The 21,758-nt window shown below is 43.0% G+C and overlaps 1 protein-coding gene across 1 annotated transcript in view; it reads left to right on the top strand.

Annotated features, from left to right (window-relative positions):
* Positions 1-21,758, top strand: part of LOC115162024 (pleckstrin homology domain-containing family H member 1) — a 68,794-nt gene that overhangs the window by 6,259 nt on the left and 40,777 nt on the right. The window contains exon 2 of the mRNA XM_029712941.1: positions 125-337. Coding sequence (XP_029568801.1) covers positions 125-337 — 213 coding nt within the window. The remainder of the gene's footprint in view (positions 1-124; positions 338-21,758) is intronic.

Here is a 21,758-nt window from a genome sequence, read left to right as displayed (position 1 = left end):
AGATCTTCAAAGGGTTTTTACTTGGTTTCACTTGTTTTCACTTGATAAAAAACACTGAGACATGTATTGTAACTTTTTGCTGCTCCATTCCCGTGGCCCTGACTGTGTGTGTGTTGCTCTGCAGGTCCGTGTCAGTCGGTTACCAGTCGACAGGGTCCATCCGCTGGGCAGTGGTGTGGTCAACATGGCAGACGTCTTGGAGAGTGGCAGGGCGGGTGCAGGCTCCGTAGTAGGAGCAGGTAGCGTGGATTGGCAGAAGCGTTGCGTTGCCCTGGAGATGCAGCTGCTCAGGTTCCGTCTGCAGGCGGGGAAGATCCGAGAGCTGCTGGCCGAGAAGGTGAGAGAGAGAGAGGGGCATCAGGGGTAATGTAGTACTATCTAAGGGAAAAGTCCCAGCAAACCGACAACCTCCACACAACGTTTTTTGAATGTTGACTCGAAGTTGTGGGCATCAACTTCATGTGCCAATGCTACTTTGTACTGTCTAAGGCAGTGTTTCTTCATCTGGTCCTGGGGACCCAAAGAAACACTTATTTTGTTTTTTACCTGGCACTACACACCTGATTCCACTAATCAAGTCATTATCAAACCTGTGACTAGTGGAATCAGGTGTGTAGTGCTATGGCAAAAACAAAAATGTGAACATCTTTAGGTCCCCAGGACCAGGATTAAGAAACCACCGGTGTAAGGGGAAGGTAAGAACTGTAGTGCAAATCTATTTTAGCATCACACATCATAAAGATATGGGATTACGTTTTCAACACGGAGCAGACTTACCACTGTGTGTTTTGACCTTACATTGATTTGGTGTGCATGAATGAACTGTATTGCGTTATTCACCGTTTTACATCCAACAGACCCACATGGTGTGGGAACTGGTTATGCTATGGTGACAATTCTCTGTGCTGATCTAGTAGAACAGTAGGCTGGTTTAATAGAACAGTAGGCTGGTTTAATAGAACAGTAGGCTGGTTTAATAGAACAGTAGGCTGGTTTAATAGAACAGTAGGCTGGTTTAATAGAACAGTAGGCTGGTTTAATAGAACGGTAGGCTGGTTTAATAGAACAGTAGGCTGGTTTAATAGAACGGTAGGCTGGTTTAATAGAACAGTAGGCTGGTTTAATAGAACAGTAGGCTGGTTTAATAGAACAGTAGGCTGGTTTAATAGAACGGTAGGCTGGTTTAATAGAACAGTAGGCTGGTTTAATAGAACAGTAGGCTGGTTTAATAGAACAGTAGGCTGGTTTAATAGAACGGTAGGCTGGTTTAATAGAACAGTAGGCTGGTTTAATAGAACAGTAGGCTGGTTTAGGAACAGTAGACTGGTTTAGTAGAACAGTAGGCTGGTTTAGTAGAACAGTAGGCTGGTTTAGTAGAACAGTAGGCTGGTTTAGAAACAGTAGGCTGGTTTAGAAACAGTAGGCTGGTTTAGGAACAGTAGACTGGTTTAGGAACAGTAGGCTGGCTTAGAAATAGTAGGCTGGTTTAGGAAGAGTAGACTGGTTTAGTAGAACAGTAGGCTGGTTTAGTAGAACAGTAGGCTGGTCTAGGAACAGTAGCCTGGTTTAGTAGAACAGTAGGCTGGTTTAGGAACAGTAGGCTGGTTTAGGAACAGTAGGCTGGCTTAGAAGCAGTAGCCTGGTTTAGGAACAGTAGGCTGGTTTAGTAGAACAGTAGACTGGTTTAGTATAACAGTAGGCTGGTTTAGAAACAGTAGGCTGGTTTAGGAACAGTAGGCTGGTTTAGGAACAGTAGGCTGGTTTAGTAGAACAGTAGGCTGGTTTAGGAACAGTAGGCTGGTCTACAAACAGTAGGCTGGTTTAGTAGAACAGTAGCCTGGTTTAGGAACAGTAGGGTGGTTTAGAAACAGTAGACTGGTTTAGTAGAACAGTAGGCTGGTTTAGGAACAGTAGGCTGGTCTAGAAACAGTAGGCTGGTATAGAAACAGTAGACTGGTTTAGGAACAGTAGGCTGGTTTAGTAGAACAGTAGACTGGTTTTGAAACAGTAGGCTGGTTTAGTAGAACAGTAGGTGGTTTAGGAACAGTAGGCTGGTTTAGAAACAGTAGACTGGTTTAGTAGAACAGTAGGCTGGTTTAGGAACAGTAGGCTGGTTTAGGAACAGTAGGCTGGTTTAGCAACAGTAGGCTAGTTTAGAAACAGTAGGAACATAATTTTCTTTGGCTTATTCCACTGACATAAAAGACTACCTGTGATTGGACACCTAAAACCTCCCTCCTCCTATCCCTCTTCTCCTCCCTTTTGTTGTTTCCCCCTGTTCTGTTTGTAGACGCTGTCAGTCATGCTGCACTGACCTCTGTGTTGCAACAAATGGTTAACTGTCTGGTCCTTGGCAGACAGCCCTGCACTAAATCAGAGAAACTACTGACTCGTGTGAGTGAGTGCCTGAGTGAAAATACAGGTGTGTGTGTGTGTGTGTGTGTGTGTGTGTGTGTGTGTGTGTGTGTGGAAATAGACTTTCTCTAAGCTAGATTTGTCCAGTTTCTCTACGATACGTGTTCTGAGAAAGAACCTTATAAAATAACTCCAGGAACAGCATAGCAACATTTACGATGGATATTTCTTAGAATGTTGAATTGTAACATGAAATTACAGCTTTCTTTTGGCATTGTCAGAATGTCATGTTTGTTCCAAAACATTCTAATAATGTTCAGAGTAACGTTGTTAGTAAGCAACCAAATGTCAACCAAATGAAACTCACTTTGTTCAGGGACTGCTATATATACAGTTGAAGTCGGAAGTTTACATACACCTTAGCCAAATACATTTAAACTCAGTTTTTCACAATTCCTGACATTTAATCCTAGTAAAAATTCCATGTCTTAGGTCAGTTAGGATCACCACTTTATGAAATCAGAATAATAGTTGAGAGAATTATTTTGTTCAGCTTTTATTTCTTTCATCACATTCCCAGTGGGTCAGAAGTTTACATACACTCAATTAGTATTTGGTAGCATTGCCTTTAAATTGTTTAACCTGTTGGGGCTAGGGGGCAGTGTTTACACGGCCGGATAAAAAACGTACCCGATTTAATCTGGTTACTAATCCTACCCAGAATATGCATATACTTATTATATATGGATAGAAAACACCCTAAAGTTTCTAAAACTGTTTGAATGGTGTCTGTGAGTATAACAGAACTCATTTGGCAGGCAAAAACCTGAGAGATTCCTTTACAGGAAGTGGCCTGTTTGACCATTTATTTGCTTTCTTTGACATCTCTTCCAAAAACTCAGGATCTCTGATTCTCGTTAATCTAACCACACTGTCCGATTTCAAAAAGGCTTTACAGCGAAAGCAAAACATTAGATTATGTCAGCAGAGTACCCAGCCAGAAATAATCAGACACCCATTTTTCAAGCTAGCATATAATGTCACAAAAACCCAGAAGACAGCTAAATGCAGCACTAACCTTTGATGATCTTCATCAGATGACAACCCTAGGACATTATGTTATACAATGCATGCATGTTTTGTTCAATCAAGTTCATATTTATATCAAAAGCCAGCTTTTTTACATTACGATAAACGTTCACAAAAAACATAACAATTATTTTAAGAATTATAGATACAGAACTCCTCTATGCACTCGATGTGTCCGATTTTAAAATAGCTTTTCGGTGAAGGCACATTTTACAATATTCTCAGTAGATAGCCCGGCATCACAGGGCTAGCTATTTAGACACCCACCCAGTTTAGCACTCACCAAAATCAGATTTACTATTAGAAAAGTTTGATTACCTTTGATGTTCTTCGTCAGAATGCACTCCCAGGACTTCTACTTCAATAACAAATGTTGGTTTGGTCCAAAATAATCCATAGTTATGTTCCATCAGCGACGTTTTGTTCGTGCGTTCTAGACACTATCCCAATGGTAAATAAGGGTCGTGCGCATGGCGCATAACGTGACAAAAGATTTCTAAATATTTCATTACCGTACTTCGAAGCATGTCAACCGCTGTTTAAAATCAATTTTTATGCAATTTTTCTCGTAAAAAAGCGATAATATTCCGACCGGGAATCTGCAATTAGGTAAACAGCCGAAAGAAAATACATCACGGGGTCGACTCGGGCACACGCCTAAGCCTTTTGTCTGCTGATAGACCACTTAGCAAAAGCGCTCGTGTGTTTCAGCCAGGGCTTTGAATTACGTCATTCAGCTTTTTCCCGGGCTCTGAGGGCCCATGGAAGCCGTAGGAAGTGTCACCTAACAGCAGAGATCCTTTGTAATGGAAAGAGAGAATCAACAAGGGGAAGAAATGGTCAGACAGGGTACTTCCTGAACAGAATCTTCTCATGTTTTGGCCTGCCAAATGAGTTCTGTTATACTCACAGACACCATTCAAACAGTTTTAGAAACGTTGGAGTGTTTTCTATCCAAAGCTAATAATTATATGCATATTCTAGTTTCTGGGCAGGGGTAATAATCAGATTAAATCGGGTACGTTTTTTATCCAGCTGTGAAAATACTGCCCCCTATCCATAACAGGTTAACTTGGGTCAAACGTATCGGGTAGCCTTCCACAAGCTTCCCCCAATAAGTTGGGTGAATTTTGGCCCATTCCTCCTGACAGAGCTGGTGTAACTGAGTCAGGTTTGTAGGCTTCCTTGCTCGCACACACTTTTTCAGTTCTGTCCACAAATATCTATAGGATTGAGGTCAGGGCTTTGTGATGGCCACTCTAATACCTTGACTTTGTTGTCCTTAAGCCATTTTGCAACAACTATGGAAGTGTGCTTGGGGTCATTGTCCATTTGGAAGACCCATTTGCGACCAAGCTTTAACCTGTTGGGGCTAGGGGGCAGTATTTTCACGGCCGGATAAAAAACGTACCCGATTTAAACTGGTTACTACTCTTGCCCAGAAATGAGAATATGCATATAATTAGTAGATTTGGATAGAAAACACTCTAAAGTTTCTAAAACTGTTTGAATGGTGTCTGTGAGTATAACAGAACTCATATGGCAGGCCAAAACCTGAGAAGATTCCATACAGGAAGTGCCCTGTCTGACAATTTGTTGTCCTTCTGTTGCATCTCTATCGAAAATACAGCATCTGTGCTGTAACATGACACTTTCTAAGGCTTCCATTGGCTCTCTAAAGCCGCCAGAAAGTGGAATGGGGTGTCTGCTGTCTCTGGGCAAAGTATAGGAGCAGAGTTTGTAAGTGGTCAGCCTGGGGACAGTGAGACTGAGATGCGCGTTCACGAGACTCCTCCATTTTTTTCTTTCAGTCTTTGAATGAATACAACGTTGCCCGGTTGGAATATTAGAAAAATAGCATACAAATTGATTTTAAACAGCGTTTGACATGCTTCTAAGTACGGTGATGGAATATTTTGAATTTGTTTGTCACGAAATGCGCTCGCGCGTTACCCTTCGGATAGTGAGGTATTTGGATATAACTATGGATTATTTGGAACCAAAACAACATTTGTTGTTGAAGTAGAAGTCCTGGGAGTGCATTCTGACGAAGAACAGCAAAGGTAATCCAATTTTTCTAATAGTAATTCTGAGTTTAGTGAGCCCCAAACTTGGTGGGTGTCAAATTAGCTAGCCTGTGATGGCCGAGCTATGTACTCAGAATATTGCAAAATGTGCTTTCGCCGAAAAGCTATTTTAAAATCTGACATAGCGTTTGCATAAAGGAGTTCTGTATCTATAATTCTTAAAATAATTGTTATGTATTTTGTCAACGTTAATCATGAGTAATTTAGTAAATTCACCGGAAGTTTCGGTGGGTATGCTAGTTCTGAACATCACATGCTAATGTAAAAAGCTGGATTTGATATAAATATGAACTTGATTGAACATAACATGCATGTATTGTATAACATAATGTCCTAGGAGTGTCATCTGATGAAGATCATCAAAGGTTAGTGCTGCATTTAGCTGTGGTTTTGGTTTTTGTGACATATATGCTTGCTTTGAAAATGGCTGTGTGTCACGGTTGTCGTTGGGAAAGGAGGACCAAAATGCAGCAGGTATGTGGTTGCTCATCTTGAACTTTTATTAAACTCAAAATGAACACCAAAATAACAAAACGAACTCACGATCAACGAACAGTCTTCTCAGGCTCACACACGCTAGACAAGAAACAATCTCCCACAAAATACACACCCAAACACACCCTAATATATAGGACTCTCAATCAAAGGCAAAGAGACAACACCTGCCTTCAATTGAGAGTCCCAACCCCAATTAACTGAACATAGAAACAGATACACTAGACAAAACATAGAAATACATGAATCTGACACAGTGCCCAAAAACCCCGGAATACATAAATCAAATGCCCTTCAAAAGAAACCACCACCCCGAACCACATAAAACAAATACCCTCTGCCACGTCCTGACCAAACTACAATAACAATTAACCCTTATACTGGTCAGGACGTGACAGTACCCCCCCCCCCCCCCCCTAAAGGTGCAGACCCCGGATGCACCTCTTAAATAAACAAAACCCAAAACAACAACAAAAATCCCCCTAAACTAAAGGGAGGGAAGGGAGGGTGGCTGCTGTCACCGACGGCACTTGTGCTACACCCCCCCTCCCCAACCCACCTATGCAGGTGGTGGTTCAGGCTCCGGCCTACTGTCCTCCAGAATGTAGATCGACCTGATCAGCCTCGGGCCGTAGGCAGACTCCCCTTGTTCCGGATCGTAGGCTGACCTCCTCCTTTCCACACTGTAGGCAGACTCAATCATTAGACAGTTTATTTTAAGTTCTGAATTGACAGGCTTACTCAGTTCCAGGTTGCTGCTAGACTCCCTTGGTTTCGGGTCATCGGCAGACTCTGGGCAAACGGGCCACTCTGGCTGATCCTGGCAGACGGGCCGCTCTGGCTGATCCTGGCATACGGGTCGCTCTGGCTAATCCTGGAGGGCGGGCCGCTCTGGTTGATCCTGGCAGATGGGCCGCTCTGGCTGATCCGGGCAGTCGGGCCGCTCTGGCAGCTCCGGGCAGTCGGGCCGCTCTGGCAGCTCCGGGCAGTCGGGCCGCTCTGGCAGCTCCGGGCAGTCGGGCCGCTCTGGCAGCTCCGGGCAGTCGGGCCGCTCTGGCAGCTCCGGGCAGTCGGGCAGCTCTGGCAGCTCCGGGCAGTCGGGCAGCTCTGGCGACTCTTGACTGGCGGGCAGCTCTGGCGACTCTTGACTGGCGGGCAGCTCTGGCGACTCTTGACTGGCGGGCAGCTCTGGCGGGCAGCTCTGGCGACTCTTGACTGGCGGGCAGCTCTGGCGACTCTTGACTGGCGGGCAGCTCTGGCGACTCTTGACTGGCGGGCAGCTCTGGCGACTCTTGACTGGCGGGCAGCTCTGGCGACTCCTGACTGATGGGCAGCTCTGGCGACTCCTGACTGAGCCGACGCACTGGAAGCCTGGTGCGTGGTGCTGGTACTGGGGTTATCAGCCTGGGAACACGCACCTCTAGGCTAGTGCGGGGAGCGGGAACAGGACGAGTCGGACTGGGCTGACGCACTTGAAGCCTGGTGCGTGGTGCTGGTACTGGACGTGCCAGACTGGGAACACGCACCTCCAGGCTAGTGCGGGGAGCGGGAACAGGACGAGTCGGACTGGGCTGACGCACTTCCGGGTCCGCACGAGAGACAGGAACTGGAAACCCAGGGCTATGGAGGCGCACAGGCGGTCTTGATCTTACCTCCTGCACAACCCGTCCTGACTGGATGGAACTAGTAGCCCTGTACGAGTGGGGTGCTCGTACAGGGCGAACTGGGCTGGGCAGGGGCCTGATGGTTGCCGTGCGTAGAGCGGGAGTAGGGTAGCCTGGTCCTAGGAGGCGTACCGGCGACCAGATGCGCTGCGCAGGCATCCTCCCATCAGGCTGGATGCCCACTCTAGCACGGCATCTGCGAGGGGCTGGAATAACTCACACCGGACTGTGCGTGCGTATGGGCGAGATTGTGCGCTCTTCAACAAAACACGGCGCCCTCCACTCCATACGCTCCTCCATATAATCACGGGTAGCTGGCTTCTGGCTCTTCCTTGGCCTAGCCAAACTACCCGTGTGCCCCCCCCAAAACATTTTTTGGGGGTGCCTCTCGTGCTTCAACGCCAGTCGTGTTCCTCGGTAACGTTCCCGGTCCTTACCCCATTTTCTCCATGGGCCCTCTCCGGCCATAATCTGTTCCCATGTCCATCTTTCTCGTTGGTCCAACTCAATTTCCCTCTGCTCCTTACAATCCACCTGTTGCTCCTTCCTCTGCTGCTTGGTCCTTTTGTGGTGGGAGATTCTGTCACGGTTGTCGTTGGGAAAGGAGGACCAAAATGCAGCAGGTATGTGGTTGCTCATCTTGAACTTTTATTAAACTCAAAATGAACACCAAAATAACAAAACGAACTCACGATCAACGAACAGTCTTCTCAGGCTCACACACGCTAGACAAGAAACAATCTCCCACAAAATACACACACAAACACACCCTAATATATAGGACTCTCAATCAAAGGCAAAGAGACAACACCTGCCTTCAATTGAGAGTCCCAACCCCAATTAACTAAACATAGAAACAGATACACTAGACAAAACATAGAAATACATGAATCTGACACAGTGCCACCGCCCCGAACCACATAAAACAAATACCCTCTGCCACGTCTTGACCAAACCACAATAACAATTAACCCTTATACTGGTCAGGACGTGACACTGTGTGATTATTTTTGGCAGGGTACTCTCCTGACATAATCTAATGTTTTGCTTTCACTGTAAAGACTTTTTGAAATCGGTCAATGTGGTTAGATTAACGAAAGTCTTGTCTTTAAAATGGTGTAAAATAGTCATATGTTTGAGAAATTGAAGTTCTAGCATTTTTTAGGTATTTGTATTTCGCGCCACGCGATTCCACTGGCGAATCACTACCCTGAAAAACTCCCCAAATAAACAATTATTGTACCCTTATGGTCATAGGAAAATAGACTTAAGGAAGCCTACCCTTAGTCAAAGGCAATGCCCTTTCTTTCTTCTCATTGGTCCAAATGATCAACATGTCTAAGAACTTTAAACTCCATCATAATTATCAATTACACAAATTACCTTAAAATCAGTATTACAAATTACCTTAAATTCATTATCCAAATGGCTTTCCTATGAGGCTGATCAAACCACAATGGAAAGTCATGATAGAGGTCATAGGTCATACAAACCCTTTAAAGAAGTGTTTCTTACTATATTAGACAAATTAAAGAAAAACCTTCAAGCATTTCCTACATGTTGTATCCCAGGTTCCCAGAACATTCCTTTATCTAAAGACTTCTCGTGTTTAATTAAAACTCAGAAAATAAAGACTTCTAAAATTCCATGTGTGTGTCCCTTTAAGATACCTTGGCACTAAGACAAATGGAAAACTTACCAAACCCAAAAGAAATAGTACACACGAATCAACATAGTATTTTTTTTAAAAATACCAACAAATAGTTATACACTATGTGTTGTGTGTGGGTATTTGTAAACCCTAAGGTAAAAACAAACAAAAACTTGCCAGGCCTTCTCAATTTGGTAGTTTACGGCCTCTATCTCACTCACTCTCCCCAAGATTATAGCCCCAGGAAACATTCCAAAGAGAGACAATGAAACCCCCATTTTCCCAGAAAAAAACACAAACACTTCGTCAGCATTCATTATACTACACCGATTCAGAAACCCAAAAGTTAAATACAAAAAAAAACGAATAATAATGATAATTCCACTGTACGCCCTCAAATCATTAGTTTTAAACTTCCTCAATGTTTATATGTACTTTAATTGAACATGCGCTACCCTTAGGTACAATTATTCTATTATCATTACTAGACCCATGTCCAGCAAATATGTAATAGGTTTTTCTCCGTAGATTGGTCCTGTTTCCCCACTAAATGCAACAACAACAAAAAATTCTGTCGCAAATGTAGTACATTCCTCAGCGTAAGGAATCAGTGATATTTATCCCAGGCATTTAATACAAATGTAGGCATGTTCTCCTATGTCTCCTTAAACATACATACTTTAGGTGACTTCCATCCGTTCCGGAAGAAAAAATCCTGTTGTTTAACAAATCTAAAACCTTTAAAAAGTTGGTGCTGTCTCATCTCCATATCTCTCTGCTCTCGCTCTCGTTGTCTCTGTCTCTCTCTTTCTCTCCCGATTTGTCTCGCCTGTCCTTCCCCTTATGTTTGCAGTTTCGGTGATTGTGTCCTACTCGGTCACAATGTTTACAGGGAGCCTTACACTCCCGGGCGAAATGTCCTGTCTTATCGCAATTGAAACACTTTCTATCGTCTGACCCTGTCAATTTTTTCCCCTTCTCCCTTAGGTCCCTTCCCCTTAAAGCCTCCTTTATGCTTATCTACAATTACCCCGAGAGTTACTATTAGATACTCTGCTCCTTTCTGATCTTTCTTTTATTTTCCTCCTCTGAGTCTGGCTGTGGGCGCCTGACCTTTTTCTCTCTGTTCTTGCCTCTGCCCCCCCCTCCTATCCTTTCTGTCCTTATTCTTTCTACAGTCTCGGTGATTGTGGCCCACCTTATCACAGTGCATGCATGGTTCCTCACCCTCCTTGGCAAAATGTCCTGGCTTGCTACAGTTGTAACATTTAGGTCCCTCTCTGTCTTCTCTCTTACGGGTCCTTTCTCTTTTCTCACCTCCACCCTTCTCGGCTATCTCTCCTAAAGTGGCCATTAGATACTCTTGGCTACTTACTTCTTCTTTCTTAGTGACTTCCTTTTTCTTAGGCTCCATATATCTCTCATCTCCGGTTAATTCCGGAACCTGCTTTGAGGATTTACTTCCATGGTTATTCATTGTTTTCCTTGTTATTATGCTTATTCTCACAATCTCTGTGTGTGCTCCTACTATTATTATACTTAATCTCACAATCTCTGTGTGTGCTTTTACTGTTACTATACTTAATCTCACTCTCTTCCATTAGTCCTAGACTAACGTAACTTACTTTGTTTATTTTGGTAATGCCCTCAACTACCCTGAGTCATTTCGGACCCAAACTTACTTACTCAAAATTTCTTACTGAGATCTGTGACCCAGTGCCGCCAACACTAACACAGATACTTTTGTCTTAAACTTTCTCTACATTAGATTATATGGATGGTGACCCGATACAAATCTTACTTACTGTTTTACAGTTAAAATCCTCCCTCACATCTATCTTGACCAATGCTTTATAGGAATATAATCCAGTCCATTCTAAGTCAATTTTAGTACGTTTAGAATTTAACTGCAAACTAATGAATAAAGATTACTGACCTTATCCTTGCAGCTGAGATTTCAATGTAGGTTGGATCTCTTCACCGTTTCTGTCATGTACCAGTTCGCCACCGGCCTGTAAAGAACCCTCAGAATGGGGCCAGGTCTTTAATCTACAGAAATGTCATCCGCCCGTGCACAGTTTCGGTGTCCTATGGGACGACAAATAAAGGTATTGAGATCCGGCTCGAAGGACCAAGTTGTCACGAGAATTTTCAATCCCAATGATGATAACTAAACAATCATTTAAGCTTTGACCAATTCCCCGAGGTTGTAAGTCACGGGTTCAAAATAAGAATTAGACAAAGTCTCAGATACTGCAAAAGGTTAGTTGTTCTTTATTCAGAGAGTACTCTGAAGTCAAAAATTAGAACACAGTAATTTTATAACTCACACACACACACACACACACACACACACACACACACACACACACACACACACACACACACACACACACACACACACACACACACACACCAGTAGAAACTCCACCTCCCTTTAGGTGGGCTGTATTTTTCCACGATACTAACACATCATTTCTCATTATCTTCTAGCCATTCCTAACAGTTACTCCCCCTTACCTAAGTTGAGGTGGCCTCTTTCCTGTTATTTGGTTTCAGAGTTATCACAAGTCGACAGTTCAGTTGGCCTTGAATGTCTCAACTCTACCCAGCTCATATTGCGAAATAGTAACACAATGGTCTAGTCACACACATTATGGAATTATCACATAATTTTCACACCGTTAAATACATATCAGGGTGGAATTCTTTAGTCATTACTTTAAACATATACATTCCTTTATCAATATCCATATAATTTTCCTCCCTCATTTTGTGAAGTGCACCAGTCCATCCTGCAGCAAAGCACCCCCACAACATGATGCTGCCACCCCCGTGCTTCACGGATGGGATGGTGTTCTTCGGCTTGCAAGCCTCCCCCTTTTTCCTCCGAATATAACAATGGTCATTATGGCCAAACAGTTCTATTTTTGTTTCATCAGACCAGAGGACATTTCTCCAAAAAGTACGATCTTTGTCCCCATGTGCAGTTGCAAACCGTAGTCTGGCTTTTTTTATGGCGGTTTTGGAGCAGTGGCTTCTTCCTTGCTGAGAGGCCTTTCAGGTTATGTCGATATAGGGCTCGTTTTACTGTGGATATAGATATTTTTGTACCTGTTTCCTCCAGCATCTTCACAAGGTCCTTCGCTGTTGTTCTGGGATTGATTTGCACTTTTCGCACCAAAGTACGTTCATCTCTAGGAGACAGAATGCGTCTCCTTCCTGAGCGGTATGACGGCTGCGTGGTCCCATTGTGTTTATACTTGCGTACTATTGTTTGTACAGACGAACGTGGTACCTTCAGCCGTTTGGAAATTGCTCCCAAGGATGAACCAGACTTGTGGAGGTCTACAATTTGTTTTATGAGGTCTTGGCTGATTTCTTTTGATTTTCCCATGATGTCAATCAAAGCGGCATTGAGTTTGAAGGTGCGTAGGCCTTGAAATACATCCACAGGTACACCTCCAATTGACTCAAATGATGTCAGTTAGCCTATCAGAAGCTTCTAAAGCCATGACATAATTTTCTGTATTTTTACAAGGTGCAGTCAACTTAGTGTAAACTTCTGACCCACTGGATTTGTGATACAGTGAATTAGACGTGAAATAATCTGTCTGTAAACAATTGACTTGTGTCATGCACAAAGTAGATGTCCTAACCCACTTGTCAAAACTATAGTTTGTTAACAAGACATTTGTGGAGTGGTTGAAAAAAGAGTTTTAATGATTCCAATCTAAGTGTATGTAAACTTCCGGTTTCAGTTGTATATATTGAGTTTTCACTACTCATAATAAAACCAATTATCTTTGCATTGCTTTGGTAAGGAGGACTGTCATGGTATAATTAAGCAATAAGATACGAGGAGGTGTGGTATTTGGCCAGTATGCCATGGCTAAGGGATGTTCTTATGTACGACGCAACGCGGAGTTCCTGGAAACAGCCCTTAGCCGTGGTATATTGGCCATATACCACAAACCCCAGAGGTGCGTTATTGCTATTATAAACTGGTTACCAATGTAATTAGAGCAGTAAAAATAAATGTTTTGTCATACCCGTGGTATGTCAGCCAATCAGCATTCAGTGCTCGAACCACCCTGTTTATAATATATATCAAATATATGCCATTTAGCATACACTTTTATCCAAAGCGACTTAAAATCATGCATGCATGCATTTTATGTATGGGTGGTCCTGGGAATCAAAAATATATATCAAAAAAATATCCTTGCAGCGCCATGCTCCACTAACTGAGCTACAGAGGACCATGTTCTACTAGCTGAGCTACAGAGGACCATGTTCTACTAACTGAACTACAGAGGACCATGTTCTACTAACTGAGCTACAGAGGACCATGTTCTACTAGCTGAGCTACAGAGGACCATGTTCTACTAACTGAACTACAGAGGACCATGTTCTACTAACTGAGCTACAGAGGACCATGCTCTACTAACTGAGCTACAGAAGACCATGCTCTACTAACTACAGAGGACCATGTTCTACTAACTGAAATACAGACGACCATGTTCTACTAACTGAGCTACAGAGGACCATGTCCTACTAACTGAACTACAGAGGACCATGTTCTACTAACTGAAATACAGACGACCATGTTCTACTAACTGAGCTACAGAGGACCATGTCCTACTAACTGAACTACAGAGGACCATGTTCTACTAACTGAACTACAGAGGACCATGTTCTACTAACTGAGCCACAGAGGACCATGTTCTACTAACTGAACTACAGAGGACCATGTTCTACTAACTGAACTACAGAGAACCATGTTCTACTAACTGAGCCACAGAGGACCATGTTCTACTAACTGAGCTACAGAGGACCATGTTCTACTAACTCAGCCACAGAGGACCATGTTCTACTAACTGAACTACAGAGGACCATGTTCTACTAACTGAGCCACAGAGGACCATGTTCTACTAATTGAACTACAGAGGACCATGTCCTACTAACTGAACTACAGAGGACCATGTCCTGCTAACTGGACTACAGAGGACCATGTTCTACTAACTGAACTACAGAGGACCATGTTCTACTAACTGAGCTACAGAGGACCATGTTGTACTATATTTGCTACAGAGGACCGTGTTCTACTAACTGAGCCACAGAGGACCATGTCCTACTAACTGGACTACAGAGGACCGTGTTCTACTAACTGAGCCACAGAGGACCATGTCCTACTAACTGGACAACAGAGGACCATGTTCTACTAACTGAGCCACAGAGGACCATGTCCTACTAACTGGACTACAGAGGACCATGTTCTACTAACTGAGCCACAGAGGACTATATGACTTCTGATAACACCGGGACATTTGTCTGTAGCCCAGTGGCCTGTGGAGGGTCTTCTTCTCTGTCTCTTTTCAACCTATCACACACACTTCTCTACACACTAAAGCTGTGTCACAGAGACAGACAACCATTTCAAGTGGTTTTCCAGCCCAAAGTGGGTCAGTGACTAAAACACTCCTAACTTGGCAAGGGAGCGATGAGGAGCGTGAAACCATTTTCCAAACAGCAATAACGTGTGTGTGTGTGGCATGGGTGTGACGCAATCTTTCCAAACAGCAATAACATGACTGACTAGCACTCAACAGTCTCCCCATGCCCAGAGAGAACACACTCAGCAACAACACAGATCTCCACCCGCCAGCCTTGTGTGTGTGTCTGTGTGTGTGTGTGTGTGTGTGTGTGTGTGTGTGTGTGTGTGTGTGTGTGTGTGTGTGTGTGTGTGTGTGTGTGTGTGTGTGTGTGTGTGTGTGTGTGTGTGTGTGTGCGCTCGTGCAGGCGTGTGTGTGCGTGTGTAAAAGATGCCTATCGTGCTCTTTGTAAAATAGCTGTTTTTCTATATTAGTGATGGTTAGCTAGTTACTACTTGATATGTGGTCAAGTATTCATATTGAGATTAATATCTTCCTAAAGCCTGATCCTGAGGACATAATGAGATTAATATCTTCCTAAAGCCTGACCCTGGAGACATAATGAGATTAATATCTTCCTAAAGCCTGACCCTGAAGACATAATGAGATTAATATCTTCCTAAGCCTGATCCTGGAGACATATTGAGATTAATATCTTCCTAAAGCCTGACCCTGAGGACATAATGAGAATAATATCTTCCTATAGCCTGATCCTGGAGACATAATGAGATTAATATCTTCCTAAAGCCTGATCCTGGAGACATAATGAGATTAATATCTTCCTTAAGCCTGACCCTGAGGACATAATGAGATTAATATCTTCCTAAAGCCTGACCCTGAGGACATAATGAGATTAATATCTTCCTAAAGCCTGATCCTGGAGACATAATGAGATTAATATCTTCCTATAGCCTGACCCTGGAGACATAATGAGATTAATATCTTCCTAAAGCCTGACCCTGAGGACATAATGAGATTAATATCTTCCTAAAGCCTGATCCTGGAGACATAATGAGATTAATATCTTCCTATAGCCTGACCCTGGAGACATAATGAGATTAATATCTTCCTAAAGCCTGACCCTGAGGACATAATGAGATTAATATCTTCCTAAAGCCTGACCCTGAGGACATAATGAGATTAATATCTTCCTAAAGCCTGACCCTGAGGACATAATGAGATTAATATCTTCCTAAAGCCTGACCCTGGGGACATAATGAGATTAATATCTTCCTAAAGCCTGACCCTGGAGACATAATGAGATTAATATCTTCCTAAAGCCTGACCCTGAGGACATAATGAGATTAATATCTTCCTAAAGCCTGACCCTGGGGACATAATGAGATGAATATCTTCCTATAGCCTGATCCTGGAGACATAATGAGATTAATATCTTCCTAAAGCCTGATCCTGGAGACATAATGAGATTAATATCTTCCTAAAGCCTGACCCTGGGGACATAATGAGATTAATATCTTCCTAAAGCCTGACCCTGAGGACATAATGAGATTAATATCTTCCTAAAGCCTGACCCTGAGGACATAATGAGATTAATATCTTCCTAAAGCCTGACCCTGGGGACATAATGAGATGAATATCTTCCTATAGCCTGACCCTGGAGACATAATGAGATTAATATCTTCCTAAAGCCTGACCCTGAGGACATAATGAGAATAACTCTGGTCAATGGGGTCACCTAGGGGGGCAGTCAATGAAAAAAGGTTTCTGTCTTTGAGTGCACTGCATTTAGCATGATTTGTTGGGTTAGTTTGTTTATTTCCTAATACTGTAAGGAAGCGTGTTGAGCCTACAACCATAGAATGAGGACAGGGCAAGGGACGCTGGAAGCTGTGAAATAAGCTGTTGGACTGGAAGATTAAAGAGAAGGACTATATCTCTTTCTCTCTGTTTCTCTCCCACCCCCTCTTTCCCTGACCATCTGTCCTTTTGTCACAATTTAACCTCTGAATGTCCAATTAATGATTGAGCTACAGCTTTTCACTACTCCATGAACAGTAACAACAGCTCTCACTAACCATCAACAGCCATATCACTAACGGTTAATGATTATAGTCAGTCTCAACTGAAACACTGAGGGAGATGGATGGAGGTTGGGGGAGAACAGCCTTCTCTCTCTCTCTCTCTCTCTCTCTCTCTCTCTCTCTCTCTCTCTCTCTCTCTCTCTCTCATTAAGACAGTACAGCAGTATGGCTGAGCAGCATATTAATCACCCATTCTGATACTGACTGTAACTCCTTATTTAGAATTTCAGTGAGCACACTGGCTTTGAGGTGCTGACATGTAGAGTGGAATCATCTGCATACATAGTCATTCTAGCGATGTGTAAGACCAGTGGCAAATCATTTGTAAAAATAGAGAAGAGTAACGGCCCAAGGCAACTTCCCTGAGGGACACCGCACTGTACATATCTGATGTTAGAGAAGCTTCCATTGAAGAACAGCTCTCTGGGTTCTGCAACCATGTGATGTCAGGTGATGTAAAGCCATAGCAAGTGAGTTTCTTCAATAACAATTTATGATCAATAATATCAAAGGAAGCACTGAATTCTAACAATACAGCTCCAACTGTCATCTTATTATACATTTATTTTAACCAATCATCAGTCATCTGAGTCAGTGCAGTACAAGTTGAGTGTCCTTCTCTATATGCATTCTGAAAGTCAGTAGATAGCTTGTTCTCTGAAAAATAGAATTGTATTTGGTCTAACACAATTCTCTCAATCAGTTTACTGAGAACAGGCAACAAACTGTTTGGGCGGCTGTTAGAGCCAGCTAAGGGTGCTTTACTGTTTTTGTGTAGTGTAATGACTTTAGCTTCCTTCCACGTCTATGGACACACACACTCCTTTAGGCTTTGGTTAAAGATATACCAAAATAAGGGTGGCAATACAGTCTGCTACCATTCTCAATAGTTTCCCATCTAGGTTGTCTATATCTGGTGGTTTATCATTATTGATGGATAACAATAGTTTTTCCACCTCTCCCACACTAACTTGGCCAAATTCAAAACAGCAATCCCTTTTCTTCATTATTTGATTTTTTTATACACAAATATGATGGTTCACTTCTGAATTATTCCACTTTACAAGTGAAATAGTCATTGAAATTATTGGCAATATTAAAAGTAAATTTTTTAAATGACCCATCAACTTCAATGAATGATGGAGTTGAATTGGGTTTTCTGCCCATGATATCATTTAATGTTCTCCAAAGTCTATTTCCGTTGTGTTTTATGTAATTTATCTTGGTTGGGTAATAGTTTAGTTGCAAAATGTCACAATTTACAGTGTCAGCCAATCAACCAATCAGCTGAGCAGCCTGACTTGTTTGCCACCTCATTTGCAGCATTTATTTGAACCATACAATGTTTCAGTTCAACATCAATCCATTGAGCTGTAACAGTTCTCACAGTTCATATCTGAACAGGTGTTAACAGCACTGGTGTCTATCACTGAGCTCAGCTGTTATTGGATGAGATGACCCGCTGTCTGTCTCTCATCCAGTCTGTTATCCTGTCTGTCACTATCTCCCTGTCTGTCCACCTCCCTCTCTGGATACTATCAGCCCTTCTGGATTCCTCAATGTAGAAAGGAGAGAAGTGTCATCACAGACTTACAGCATTACTGTTCATCTCTGCTTAACCTTCTAAACACAAGACTCCATTTTGAAAGGGAAAGGTAGGCCATTTTTTTCGTATTAACTTAAAAACGGAGCATTTTAAAGGAATATATTCATCTTAGACTATGCTCTTACAATTGAGTATCTTGGTGAAATATGACAGCTTATTAAATGCAGCCGTAAGCAGATTCTGAAGTCAGTCAGAGTGAACAACAGTTTCTGGATACGTGACATAGTTGTCTCATGCCTGGTCAGCACCTGTTGATCCCCGTGGTAACCAGGGGGGCTGGAGACAGGCACAAAGCCCTACAGACACACACGCACGCATGCACACACACGCACGCACGCACGCATGCACACACACACACACACACACACACACACACACACACACACACACACACACACACACACTTAGGGGCACATACACACACACACTTAGGGACATACATTTAGGGGGACACACACACACACACACAGACAAAGACACATAAACAGACACACACACACACAGTACTGTGTCAGCCGTCAGCCTTCGAGGAACTTATACAGCTCAAGTCTCAGTCCCATAACCTCTGAACTCTAACCTTTGACCTCCTCTGCTTTCTAACTTGGATGTGCGAGCTACTTCAATGGAAATGACATTTTATAAATACCGCCTACAGCCCTTAGTTGTCATCTTGACTTGCTAAAAAAGCTTGCTAACCGTTTCTACAGTTAAAGGTTAAAGTAACGTGGTGAAGACTTTTGTTTACTCTTCTGACTCCTCTCCCACTTGGCTTGGTGATGCCTTTCTTTGGACTCATTCTAAAGTCTTTTGACCTTGAGGTGAGGAGTCATTCAACCACTAACCACTAACCACCACTAACAACCTCCTTCCCTGAGTTCCCCATCTCTACACTAGCTTTAATCAGTGTTATTCTAGGCGTGAGTGACTGAGGCAGTGTCCTACATGGCATCATATTCCCTATATAGTGCACTACTTTTGATCAGAGCCCTATGAGCCCTGGTAAAATGGATGGACCCTGAGTGACCAACGGGTGTGAGTGGATTCCAGGAATCTGTTCTGTGCCCTTTGGAGTTTATGAGCAATAGAAGTAGAATGCTTCTAAACAATGAGGACAGAAACAAAGAAACGAAGAAGAAAAGAAGAGGGTTGAAATGCCTCTCTCCTCTCTTCTCTTCTCCTCTCTCCTCCTCTCGTCTCCTCTCTTCTCCTCTCCTCTCTTCTCCGCTCTTCTCCTCTCCTCTCTTCTCCTCTCTTCTCTTCTCCTCTCTCCTCCTCTCGTCTCCTCTCTTCTCCTCTCCTCTCTTCTCCGCTCTTCTCCTCTCTTCTCCTCTCCTCTCTTCTCCTCTCTTCTCTTCTCTTCTCCTCTCTTCTCCTCTCTTCTCCTCTCTTCTCTTCTCTTCTCCTCTCTTCTCTTCTCCTCTCCTCCTCTCGTCTCCTCTCTTCTCCTCTCTTCTCCCCTCTTCTCTTCTCTTCTCCTCTCTTCTCCTCTCGTCTCCTCTCTTCTCCTCTCTTCTCCTCTCTCTCTCTCTCTGTGTGTGTGTGTGTGTGTGTGTGTGTGTGTGTGTGTGTCTAAGAGAGATTTTCCAATGCCCTCCTTTTCAGAGGAGATTCCGAGCCTCCCCCATCACAATTACTACTTTTAATTAAATCTTAGACAAACTCAACGACTCTACTCAGAGATGCTGCCATGCACAGGTTCAGTCAAGACACATCCTGCAATGTACTGTAGGCTTGCTGGACTGCAACATGATCTCATAGTTTCCCTTCAAAAATCAACATATTATTAATTCTGCGTAGTTACAGGGTTAATTCTCACTATTTACAGGGCTAATTCTGCATAGTTACAGGGTTAATTCTACGTAGTTACAGGGTTAATTCTGTGTAGTTACAGGGCTAATTCTGCATATTTACAGGGTTAATTCTGCGTAGTTACAGGGTTAATTCTGTGTAGTTACAGGGCTAATTCTGCGTAGTTACAGGGTTAATTCTGCATAGTTACAGGGTTAATTCTGCGTAGTTACATGGTTAATTCTGCGTAGTTACAGGGTTAATTCTGCATAGTTACCGGGCTAATTCTGCATAGTTAGAGGGTTAATTCTGCGTAGTTACAGGGTTAATTCTGCGTAGTTACAGGGTTAATTCTGCGTAGTTACAGGGTTAATTCTGCGTCGTTACAGGGCTAATTCTGCGTCGTTACAGGGCTAATTCTGCATAGTTACAGGGTTAATTCTGCATAGTTACAGGGTTAATTCTGCGTAGTTACAGGGTTAATTCTGCGTAGTTACAGGGCTAATTCTGCGTAGTTACAGGGCTAATTCTGTGTAGTTACAGGGTTAATTCTGCGTAGATACAGGGCTAATTCTGCGTAGTTACAGGGTTAATTCTGTGTAGATACAGGGCTAATTCTGCATAGTTACAGGGCTAGTTCTGCGTAGTTACAGGGTTAATTCTGCGTAGTTACAGGGTTGATTAGGTGTAGTTACAGGGTTAATTCTGTGTAGTTACCGTAGTTACAGGGCTAATTCTGCATAGTTACAGGATTAATTATGCGTAGTTACAAGGTTAAAACATAAATAAGTCAAAGGTTAACAGTTTAGACATTCATTCTGAGTTGTTAAGGTTTGGGCTATAGTTTGGGGAAGGCTTGAAACAAAATAATAAAAAACAATGCGCTATTGGCATCGAGTATCATCAAGTATTTTCACAGCTTGCTAAGGCATTGTGATCTGCGGTAGGGCAGTGGTCTGAGCAGAATGCTTCAGCTCCGAACATCATGAATTCGCACCCAGTGCCGGGCAATTGTTTTCTTTTTTTTTGCCAAGGAAGGCATATATTCACGTTCTCAGGACCTTTTCAAATGCCAGAAATCAAAGTCTATTTCTAGTGATCAGGCTGCTAGGCTAGCATACAGACTCACATCCTACATAGTACTGTAGACTAGCATGGACTCACATCCTACATAGTACTGTAGGCTAGCATACAGACTCACATCCTACATAGTAATGTAGGCTAGCATACAGACTCACATCCTACATAGTAATGTAGGCTAGCATATCAAATCAAAATCAAATCAAATGTATTTATATAGCCCTTCTTACATCAGCTGATATCACAAAGTGCTGTACAGAAACCCAGCCTAAAACCCCAAACAGCAAGTAATGCAGGTGTAGAAGCACGGTGGCTAGGAAAAACTCCCTAGAAAGGCCAAAACCTAGGAAGAAACCTAGAGAGGAACCAGGCTATGAGGGGTGGCCAGTCCTCTTCTGGCTGTGCCGGGTGGAGATTATAACAGCACATGGCCTAGATGTTCAAATGTTCATAAATGACCAGCATT

The sequence above is a fragment of the Salmo trutta genome, chromosome 25, assembly GCF_901001165.1.
Source record: "Salmo trutta chromosome 25, fSalTru1.1, whole genome shotgun sequence".
Taxonomy (NCBI): Eukaryota; Metazoa; Chordata; class Actinopteri; order Salmoniformes; family Salmonidae; genus Salmo; species Salmo trutta.
The sequence above is the reverse complement of the archived record's forward strand: the minus strand, read 5'-3'. Positions and strand labels throughout refer to the sequence as shown.